The sequence below is a fragment of the Siphateles boraxobius genome, unplaced genomic scaffold (assembly GCF_051911475.1).
Source record: "Siphateles boraxobius isolate OS27281-9 unplaced genomic scaffold, OSU_SipBor_1 22, whole genome shotgun sequence".
NCBI lineage: Eukaryota > Metazoa > Chordata > Actinopteri > Cypriniformes > Leuciscidae > Siphateles > Siphateles boraxobius.
Genome location: NW_027508833.1, coordinates 5,724,781 through 5,736,837, shown reverse-complemented (window position 1 = coordinate 5,736,837; position 12,057 = coordinate 5,724,781). Strand labels below are relative to the sequence as shown.

Genomic DNA, 12,057 nt, shown 5'->3' with positions numbered 1-12,057 from the left:
TTCAAATTTAATTTGAGCCATTTTATAATTGGTATTAATCCATCATATGTGATCCAATAAAAATACAGGATCTGTATGGGTCCCCCTAAAACCACCTTTGGGTGTATACATCCCTATACATCCAGGGATGTATACCGCATTGCAAATGCTAATGCACTGTATCACAATTTTTATAGACATTTTATAGACAAACACTGTGTCCTACTTATGTAAAAGAACCATTGTGCCAAAACAAGGTGACATAAAGTGATGTACTACCATTAAAAAGTTAGAGGTCAGTAAGATTTTTTCATATTTTTGAAAGCACCATATGCTCACCAAGGCTGCATTTATTTGATTGAAAATTCAATAAAAACAGTAATATTGTGAAATATTATTACAATTTAAATAACAGTTTTTTTATTTTAAATTGTTATTTATTCCTGTGATAACGAAGCTGATTTTTTTCAGCATTATTACTCCAGTCTTCAGTGTCAAATGATCCTTCAGAAATCATTCTAATATGCTGATTTGGTGCTCAAGTATTTCGTTAAACAACGTTAGAAGAACAGCATTTAAAATAAAAATCTTTTTAATTCAAATTTATTAAAATATAATGTTACTATAAATGTATTTTCTGTCACCTTTTAATCAATTTAATGCATTATTTATTTTATTTAAAAAAATAATAATGACCCCAACCTTTTGAGCGGTATAGTGTTTCTCCGCTTGCAACAAAACGGCATTTGTGAAACATGCTAATACCAGAAGTAAACTCATTTTTCTCTGCTGACCACTTGTGATACGATCTTCCAAGACAGATGCCAATACCAGGTGTAAATGGAGTCCAGATGTCTTGCCAGTGATCAGTAAACTGAGGTTTGAATGCTATTGTATCATGGACTGTAAGAACATTTCATCCTGAGAAACAGATGTGCGAAAAGCTGAAAGATGAGGTTTAGATATTTGGTTGTCTATATTGCATAAAAATTAATTGCTGTCACTACAGTTCTAAAAAGAGTGGAAACATACAGTTAAAAGAAATTAATTTTTGTAGAGCAAATGAAGAAAGCTTCAAGATTGTGACATATGAGAGAGAATCCATTGTGATGCTAAACCGCTGACAGTACATTTGTTTCACAAGTGCTTCAAAGGTGAGTCTGCCTCCTTCCAGACAAAACAAAGAACCTTTAGTGTTCTTCATGTTTTCTCGAAGGTAATAATCACCCCAGTGAGAACTGTTTGGGCTGAGAGACTCACAAAATGGGGGTTATTCACACAACCTGGGGGTGTGTAAAAATCAGGAAGATCTGGGGAATAATGGAGAGAGTGGGTGGGAGACATTCATTGATTTTACGTGGTGACATCTTGTAAAGGTTTGATGGGGGGGACAGGACAGAAGACACAGGAACACCATCTTGACATCAACACAGTGTAACAAACCACTACTTGTTGTACCATATTTCAATGTTATTTTGTTCCAGTTACTTTTATATGCTGCACATCTATGTGTTTGTGCATGTATATATAAGGTTATTAATGCATTGGAAATGGAAAGCATCTCTTTTTTACAATAAAGCTGAAGGCTATCCTCGGGTTGTATCTATATTTCCTGTGTGTGAAGCTCACGAAACCCATCAAGAACATATTTAGGTAATTTTTCATCCCAAAATCCAAATAACCCATAATATAAAATTAACCATATTTTGGGACATCAATTCCATGACACATAAGCACATCTCATCCAATTCTCTTTACCACAATGCGAAAAAATAATCCTTCTGTTTAAACTTCTCATTTCATTTCAACTGTATGGAATTTTACATGTTCCTTTGATTAAACAGGAAAAAAATAAAGAATTTTATTCTGAAAAAAAAAAACGATATTACATTAGAGTTCTTTAAAAAATAATTATGACCAATAAAAATGAAAATCCACTTAATAATGCAAAACCCAGGCATCATTTTCTTGATGCCAAATGTACTTCTTTGATTTTGAGATAAAATGTGACCCAAGCATCTTGTAAAATTCACTCATACCAGAACACTAAATGCAATAGATTAAGAAGAAAAAAGGTGAATTATAGACAAAAAAAGGGGGATTATGGTGTTAAAGAGTGTATACAGAAAACCTTGGGGTGTTTATGGATCAGTCCATTTGAGCACATCAATACTTCAGCCAAAAACCCTGAGGACAGGAAGTGGGCTTGGCTTGAGCAGATCCCTGGTGGTGCTGGCCTAGAGTGATAGATACATCAACACTTCCATCATCCACGCTTACCACCCAAAACCACAAACCAGAACATCTCACGGCTAGGGGTGGGCGATATAGCCTCAAAATTATATCACGATATTTCAAGAATATTTGCGATAATGATATTTATGACGATATAGACATTTTATTTGTTGTTGTTGAAAATGTTCTTATGATGTTTATCTCGCCTAAATGTTTGCTCACTCATTGCGTTTTTACAATGTGGTAATTTTGTTGTTAAGAGTTTACACAACACAAGGAAGCTTGATTTCAATCTTTGAATTAAATGTTAAATGTGTGTAGGTCTAACACCAGTATTCAGAAATAATACAGACACATAATAAAGTAATCAAATGTAAAATAACACATAGTCTTTTAGTTCTGTTTCCTGATTAAATTAAATACATAGGCTAATAATTCTCATTCATTACAATTAAAGTTATCTTTTGTTGTTTTGACGACAACATTAATGACAGACGCATAGCCTATGGCTGCTGTCACTTTTACAGCTAGTGCACGGAGCCATTGCTGTTTTCATTATACTGTCTGTCACACTGTCACGTGCGTTTTATACATGTGTTTAACACAATTTTGCGTTTTTCCCCCCATTAAAGTGATATAATCCGCGAAAAATAACTTTAGTTTCTCGCGAGCTATAGGCTACTCTATGTATGCACGCAGTGCAACTCTCTCAGAGAGTGCGCGAGTAGCTTACTGGATAGTTTAAAACCGCTTAAATGTTTAAACTGATAAGAATTAAAAAGACTTGAAAATTATAAACTTTAGTTATGATGCACTGATGGCCCGATTGTGCAAGAGACCATTCAGTCATGTCCCGACTCCTAAACGCCACGCAAGAGAAGACGCGCGTCGGCAGCCCCGCTGAACACTCAAGCTGTTTGTGAAATTACTAAATCGTCATCGGAGGCTGACAGGCTGCTCTCGCGCTCAGACAGGTGTTGTTGTTGTGCGTGCTAAGGAACGTAAATGCGCCATACGTCATTGCGTCGCTATATCATTGATATCGCGATATGACACTTTTTTATCATGTAAAAATGTATACCGGTATTATCGTGGACGGTATGATATGGCACACCCCTACTCACGGCCCACTGCAGGCTCTTCACACATGGACATTCTGCCTAGAGGGCCACCCTCCTTCCCAGCCTCCACTTCTCGAGTATCAGCCTCAGCTGCTCAATGACCATTACACACACACACACACACACACACACACACACACTTACAGACAAACTCAAGCTTGACCGTGTGTTTAGGAGTAGAGACCAGCAGCTGGAGGTTCAGCCAGAGTAAATACATGGTAAAACAACAAGGCACATCTCAACACAGCACTGTCAACAAAACTGATCCTATTACAGCTAAAGTCAACGATAAAGGAGAGTACACTATTTCTTAAAAAATAAAAACTCCGGGAGAAGTATTTGCAAAATCCGACTCATTTGAGGAATATTTCAGACTGAGCCAGTAAATAATATCAATTATTTGATTAATTTAAGTCATCACTAAAACTAAAGTCATATAGAAGTATTTGAAAAGCCCAGTTCGTTTGAGAAACAGTGAATTCACTGAACCAGTAGAAAAACGATTAACTGATTCATTTGATTAATCAATCAAACGTTTTGACAAAAGTTTTGTAGTGAAATAGTTGTGCTTGGCAAACTGGTTCAACTGAATCACTGAAAATAACTTTTATGTTCTGCAAGATCCTAAAAAAACATCAATACTCAACTTAAGGCAACAATTTTGACGGTAGTCAGAAAATAATGTGAATGTTTTTCTTATATGGTGACTTACTTAAGTTTCATGGTGCCGCTCCAGTTACTTTCCTCCACAGTCCATGATTTTCTCTCCCTCCAGCTGGGAGTGTTGCTGTGGGGCATTAGTCCGAGTCTGCCCACCATGAGTGGATATGTGTGTGGATTCACCTCACTGCCTACCAACTCACTGCATTAATGTTTTCAAAGTCCACCACTATCAGCCTTGACTGAAGTGCTCCTGTTTCCCGGCTCCCGTCACTCAGCGGCGCAGCAGGGCCCGGCTCCGCTCCAGGGCCAGACCACTCAGCATTAATCTGTTTTCCCAAATTGTCCCTGTCAGGGATTAGTGCTGTCACTCAAAAACAGCCATCCACATGGATCATTTGCCTGTTTCTTTCTCCTCTGCTGTTCTCCTCTGTGTACTTTCTCTATCTCTCCATCTCTCTACCCCTCCTGGATCGCTTTCTCGCCGTAATCCTCCGCTGTGATGGGTGGCCTACGGAGCCGACGTTATCAGCTTTAGCCGAGAGCTGTTGTGACTGTGTGTAAGAACTCTCAACAACCCCTCTCTTCTCTTTCACTCACCTCTCTACTCCAGTCAACCATCCCCCATGCCACCATCCCATCGGCTCCATTAGAACCCCGCCCCTTTGTCCCACCCATCAGAAGACCACTGTCCACATTAGCATTGACACAGCATGTGGGTGGAAAGGTGAATGGCATCCCCCTGTTTACAACTCTTGGGATGCTTTATCATTATTGCCCCAATACAGCAGGAGAAGGAAGCAAATCGTCTGAACAATGAGATTAAACTGATGCATTTATGTACCTAATTGACTTTAAATTGGAGCGCACAGTGAGAACTCAAGAATTAGGGGCAATGCTAGTCATAAAGGGTTACCCAAAGGGGTACCAAAATGCATCAACTGACCTTTCATTACAAGAGGAATAATTGTTAAATATCTACTAACTTATGCGCAGTTAGCAGCTCATGAAAGGTTACTTTAAAGCTTTGTAGTCTATACACATGCACATCAAAATACAGGCCAAATGGAAGACATTTAAAGGTGTGTTCAGTACTTTGGTGCTAATTTAAAAGAAGATTCATCTGAATGTGTACGCTAATAGTTTTCTACAAAAAGTGTTTTAATTGTGTATGGTGTGGGAACACCCTCAATGTATTTTGCCATGTTGAAATCACATGACCCGCTTGTAGAGAATCCTCTTGCTCAGTGGCTTTGTAGATTCTCTTGTAGATTAGTGTTGGTGATGAAAAGAGCGAAAATTAAACGCTGGAACACACTTACTATTGCGCTTTACTAGCAGAGACAACAGGAGACTCAGTATCCATCATCAAATCTCGGTGTAATTAACATAAAACTCAGAAACGATAATACTTGAACTATGTAGATAGATTTATATTTTCATTTATTAATTTATCAGATACTTTTATCCAAAGTGATACATGGCATTGCAGCATCTAAAACCAGTGTGGCCATAACCATGTCTTGCAAATTGGGGGGGACCAAATGTTTTTTGTTTTTCGAAGGGGGGAGGGAGTCTTTTTATTTAAAGAAATTCAAATAATTGAAGGATTAAAAGGGATGTAATGGCATAAAGTAGAAATTGGAACTGTACAAGAAGTGCTAGGTCAAATTATAGCATATATAGTTGTGAAGTAGTTCATCTAAACTCTTTGCCAATAATATTTTATTTAAACATATGCACACATTCACTCTCGTTTGTGTCTAATATGTCAAAATCGGGGGAAAAAATCGTATCTAGTCACATTCAGTTATGAATTGCATAATTTAAATGACTGCATTTTCTATTCAAAATGGCGAAATTACATTGAAAAAGTAGAGTGGTTTGCATCACTGTATGTTACTGTGGATCGTTAAACATATCCATTGTAAAACAGTTGTCAAATATGAAATGTTTAGTTAATTATATCATCACTCTTTCACTGTAAAAACTAAAAGTGGCGATTTGGAATTAACACTCATCTTCAGTGAACATTAAGTCCCGCCGCCTTTGATCTGATTGGCCATCATTTTAGACATTGACGAGAGCTATAAGACCGCTCAGGCAGATCAGCCTAAAAATGTACATTTTTAAATTGTCTGCCATCCTAACAACCACAGATTGGTGTGTAATGGAGCACAGCATTAAGAAATATAAAATATTGAGGGGGACAATATGGCCATTTCCAATTTTTGAGGGGGAGACTAGTCTCCCTCAATGCCTATGGTCGCTACAGCCCTGGTAGATTATAAGAATGTAAATCTATTTTGGACTTTTGGTAACAAATACATAAACGATATGAAATTATGTTGGTGGTTAAATAATAATACTTTAAAATGTTAAAATGTACTATTCTAATTGGAACAACTGTGAACTAGTGCACAGGAAAGCAATTCAGATGTGTCACAAGAATGAATGTAATTTCATAGTTCATGTTTCGCTAATGTCTCCCTTCCTTTTATCTTCAACTGGCTATGATGTTTATTGAAGCCACAACATAAACATCCCATGAATTAACTTCCCTTTGTTTCTATGGTTACTCCCTAAGACCAGCGCAACAAAGCACTTCGTCTGGTGAAAGTCTGGATTGTTGTTTAAGTAGTTACAGTGGAATGTTTACTTCAATTATAGTCATTACTGTTTAAGCTCACCTGGACAGGCAACTAAAAATGAGTGCTAGGCCATAAAAATTTTTTAACTGTGTGTGCTCAATGCCACTGCAAGTCCACATACCACCAAACAGCTGTGCCTCTTACATGCTGACCAGCATACATGCATGTACAAACATATACCATCCGTTTACACACCTTGTAATTGCAACCCTAAACTTGGACTGGGTGGTCAACTAATGCGTTGTGTCAGCACTTTAAAAGGAATGAATTTTAGCACTACTTCAGCGTCACACAATGTCTATATTGCATGTGAATAAGCATGGTATGTAGACAGTGAAATCACAACCTTCAACAATACATTTGTTACAGTTTAAGACATTATACTCTGTATGCAATCTTGTCATCAATACACATCAGTGTTCAAAGAACCTTTCAGTTAGACCACTAACCTAAACTATCAGTGAAAGATTTGTATTCGGCACTTTCCCGTTTAAAACCCATGACGCACACACACACACACACACACACACACACACACACAAACACACAAACACACACACTAGGGCTGAACGATTATGGAAAATAATCTAATTGCGATTTTTTTAACCAATATTGCAATTGCGATTTAATATGCGATTACTTTAAGTTCTTTACCTTCTGTATAAGTCGACAAAGACAAGCAATAAATCATTGTACAGTAGGGATGGGAATCTTTAGGCAGCTCATGATCCGATCTAATTTTTTTCTTATTAATTAATCTTAATAACACTTAAAATATGTATTTAATTAGATGTGTAAATATACATACTTTATATATATATATATATATATATATATATATATATAACACATTTAATTAAACCAATTACATGCTAATAATTTTAAATGGGCTATAAACTAATATAGCTTCAAAATATAAAAGCTAGTAAATAAAGAGGAACAAAAAAAAAACATTACAAACAATAAACAAAGAGTGCTTTCAGTATTTAAAAGTAGGCTGTCTGAACGTTTTCCATTCAAGAGCTGGAGTGATTTTCCCCCTATACGATAAGCTGCATTCACACTAATGCACATATCTCTTTTGAAATTGTAAATGTGGTTTGTCGTGTTGGTTTAAGATATAACTGACCGTGTTTACATTAATTTCGCGTCAAAAGCATTTTGAGTTGCAAGTACATTTAACCAATGAGTCGCTCACAGCCGCATGCACGAGCGCTCTTCACAAAGCGCGCGCAAGTATTTTAAAATGAAAGCACACACAAACAAACACTAAGGGCCAGATTTACTAACAAACCCTCTTTTGGCATTAACAAACTACTGTCAGGGTTTACTAAAGACACGCAGTGAAAATTTAGAGCTCTTAAATTTCATTTTGTAAAAGGTGTGTACAGGGTTATTTTTGCGGCATTTGTAGGAGTTTCCCTTCCAGACGCTAAATTTATGGGAGGAGAGTATTTATATAAATCAAGCAAGGTGATTTACTAAAGTTTGCACTCGTCAATTTACTGGTATTTGTGCCATTATTTACCGCCCCAAAAAAAGCATATCTTAAACCAGACGCTAATTTGCGCGTCTCTTGGTAGATTGCATTGGTCATTATGGAAATGATCTGGCTGCTTCTGTGTTCTTTAATTTGCCCGTTGTCAGTAATCACACACAGAACTTTCCACTCCCATAGGCACTTTTATGGGATTGTGCTCTCACACTAATTTCCCATGTTTAGTAAAACTGGCCCCAAATCTTTTAGCATTCATTGCACATTTTATACCCCCGTGGACAGTCGCTCTGATCTCAAGACAGACAAATCTCTCAACCTCATTTTCTTTCTCTTTGTCTCATCCCTTTGGAGTCAATGGAGCATATGGCCATCTAACACAGTCATATCCTTTTAATCAGTTCTACACCAACTCCCACCTAGCAAAAGCTCAGATGATTCATTCACATGACCCTGCACACAATGCTCAGTACCATTTCATCTCGCGGAGCACTGAGTTGGAATAGCCAAGCAAGCCAGGCTGTTGAGTGTGACAGGGCATCCTAAAGCTCTAGGAATCTCTTTGGGCCCTGTGTCTGTATTCATTACAGGAGCCAGCTAGTATGTCAATACACTAATCATATGCTCCATCACTCTGGAGCATATGCCGAGAATGGGGGTTAGGGAAAAGTCAACTTCTCAGTCATGACTCATCGTCCGCTTCTATTTTCTCAATAGATACTCACTAATAAATACAGGTCCTTCTCAAAAAATTAGCATATTGTGATAAAGTTCATTATTTTCCATAATGTAATGATAAAAATTAAACTTTCATATATTTTAGATTCATTGCACACCAACTGAAATATTTCAGGTCTTTTATTGTTTTAATACTGATGATTTTGGCATACAGCTCATGAAAACCCAAAATTCCTATCTCAAAAAATTAGCATATTTCATCCGAACAATAAAATAAGTGTTTTTAATACAAAAAAAGTCAACCTTCAAATAATTATGTTCAGTTATGCACTCAATACTTGGTCGGGAATCCTTTTGCAGAAATGACTACTTCAATGCGGCGTGGCATGGAGGCAATCAGCCTGTGGCACTGCTGAGGGGTTATGGAGGCCCAGGATGCTTCGATAGCGGCCTTAAGCTCATCCAGAGTGTTGGGGCAGTAATGAAAGTAATAAAAGTGAGTAATGAAACAGGCTGGGGTTTTTTAAAAGCCTCAGGAATCTTTTGCAGGTGTTTAGAGTTAATTAGTTGATTCAGATGATTAGGTTAATAGCTCGTTTAGAGACCCTTTTCATGATATGCTACTTTTTGAGATAGGAATTTTGGGTTTTCATGAGCTGTATACCAAAAAATAAAAGAAAGTTAAATCACCTAACTATAGCCAAAGATGCCTTACAAAAGGACTGTGGCAGTAGCATGGTTCAGCAATAGTACCAGATCTAATATCATGGAACTTACTGATTGCCTTTTTCATAGATCAATGTATTTAAAAGGTACTTCAATACCATTATAGTAGTGTCCGGTTATAATGTAATACCATAATATAGTTTTTGGGGATGAAAGTTGAGATACTGATATTGTAAGGCAATTGTAAAGCAACATTTTGGCCTCAAGAAAAACTAAGATAGCACAAAGATAAGCAGTAAAAGCCAGGTGTACATTAACTACACCCAAGAAACACTGTGATTAGATCACTAAGACCATATTCAGAGGTGGTCAAAGATGTATTCTGATCACTGCTGTTCTGAAATTTTATTTAAAATGTTTTTGAATTAATGGATACGATCATAACACTGAATGGATGACTGGGAACAGATTTACTTTGTCCCCCGTTGCTCTCCTCTCCACTGTGCAACTCTAATTGCACTCTAATTAACATTTGACTTACAAGAGGATCCAGCCTCATGCTTATTGTACAAGCAGTTTAAAGGCCCAGTGCACACTAGAGGAATAACTGCAGGTCTGGATGTTCACTACCAGCTCTTAATTTAAATGTAGACTTTGACTAATTATTGATAATGACTAATTTAGAGGATCCCCCTCATATATTTTTGGCATGCCTAAAAGCAAGGTATTGCACTGGCATTTCTTATTCTGCATACTCTGATCAGGTCAAACATCTTTGAGGTGAAAGGTGTCTGAAAGTCTTAGTAAATTTCTAGGTGTTATTAAAATAGTAATGATCTTGTTTTAAAATAAATAGCAATGGATCATTTGCACTTGTTTTACTGCTTAAAACATGCAGTTAAATCAACTAGCCTGACTTCTTATAGAAAACTAACATTGATGCAAACTTATGTCAGACCACATCTAGTCAAAGTATCTCAAAACACACAACAGGTTGAGTATATTGAGAATTAGGACTTTTACCACTCATGTATGTATGAGTGGATTGTCTATACCATATACCGTCCCTGATCTAGTGCAGTTATTACATTTCTCCGTCTTTGGTTACTAATTTAATGACAGTTAGAAAGTTAGTGGCTGTTATTAATAAAGTTATGTACAGTATGTCCTAGTCTTGGAACCAGTATTCCAAGGATAATAGGGTGTCCAAAATGATGACTGACCTAATTCCAAACCATAACAATAAAATTCTTGGCAGGCACTACTATTTACGATGAAACAAGAGGTGGTACCTAACATGATTTCCTACTTCTGTTCATCCACCCAGGAGTTTAAATTAAGAGGCCAAAACAAATCTATTTTCTCTCTCTCTCTCTTCCTCATCTTTCTCTTTCTGTGACGCAACAGCCTCCCTGCTATCCGCTTCTTTTGAGATCAACTCCAAAGAAAACAGACAAGCAATTATTAATCAGACTGCAAAAATTAACCTTGTCCTACATGGGGTCACATCTGTCTGTTGTCTCAGAATGACCTGGAAGTGCTTCGGCAGGTGGCAGCATCCAAAGCGGATCTAAAAGCTCGGCAGCCCTCATTCTCCTCAAAGGGAGAGGCCCCTGAACACTCTTTAATGTCCCATGCTGTCACTTGGCTTGAGAAATATGTCAAATGTGTTTTCCAGGAACATTCCAGAAGAATTCCTGTCACCACTCCTTTCCACATACCAGTGGAATTGAGAATACACTGATAAAAGACTAGAATGTATGTTCCTAAAATCATGCCATCATTTAATTTAGGCAGTGTTCAAGTAGACACTTCAATCCAAAGCAACTTTAAGTACACTTACTACAGGGAAAATTCTTCTGAAGCAACCTAGGGTTAGGTGCCTTCTCAAGAAAGCTGCCCCTCTGGTTGCCAGTCTATAGCTACTATGCCAAAGCATAATACACCACATTATACCAAGTCCAAAATCTATAACCATGACATTATATTCTGAGGGTAAAAATCCCTAAGTATTTAGTTAAAGGTACACTATGTACAGTAACTTTTGGCCCTCTAGAGGTTAAAAAGAAAACTGCATGCATTTTGCCAAAGGACATTGTTTTGGTTGAGCTTCAGGTGGGTGAATATGATCCTTCACATTAGATAATGCTTCACAATGACCTCTGTTAGAGAGCTATATATGGCAATTTATCTGTTCAATAAAATATCTTACTGAGCAGTTGAGTAATAAAAACACCATCTCCACGTTTCTTTTACAACATTTCAAATCCCTCAGTTCTCATCATCTCCAAAAAGCAAAGCCAATGTTGATTCTTGTTTTATTACGAGCTCTGTCGCATTCTCTTTTCCCCAGCAGCTGTCCTCTTTTCTGCGTTCTTTTAAAACGGGTGATTCCCCGGAGGTTTGAGATTTAGTGACTCCACGTCAACCTATCTCGTTGGTTGGGACAACCTATGCCACACCCACACCATACACATGTCAAAGTAGCCGGAGCAACTTTTCTCTATTTATGGATATGACGAGACACGCACAAGCAAGTGACGTATGTACGCAATGTCCCGCGAAACCCGTC

The 12,057-nt window shown here is 37.4% G+C and overlaps 1 protein-coding gene across 2 annotated transcripts in view; it reads right to left on the bottom strand.

The window, feature by feature from the left end:
• kif26ab (kinesin family member 26Ab) overlaps positions 1 to 12,057 on the bottom strand; it is a 116,027-nt gene that overhangs the window by 39,454 nt on the left and 64,516 nt on the right. Inside the window, exon 1 of one of the 2 annotated variants that reach the window (XM_077238508.1) lies at positions 4,048 to 4,217. The exons of the other annotated variant lie outside the window; for it this stretch is intronic. Coding sequence (XP_077094623.1) covers positions 4,048 to 4,154 — 107 coding nt within the window. The 5' untranslated portion in view covers positions 4,155 to 4,217. Of the gene's footprint in view, positions 1 to 4,047; positions 4,218 to 12,057 lie in introns of those variants that run through there. 2 annotated transcript variants of the gene reach the window in all.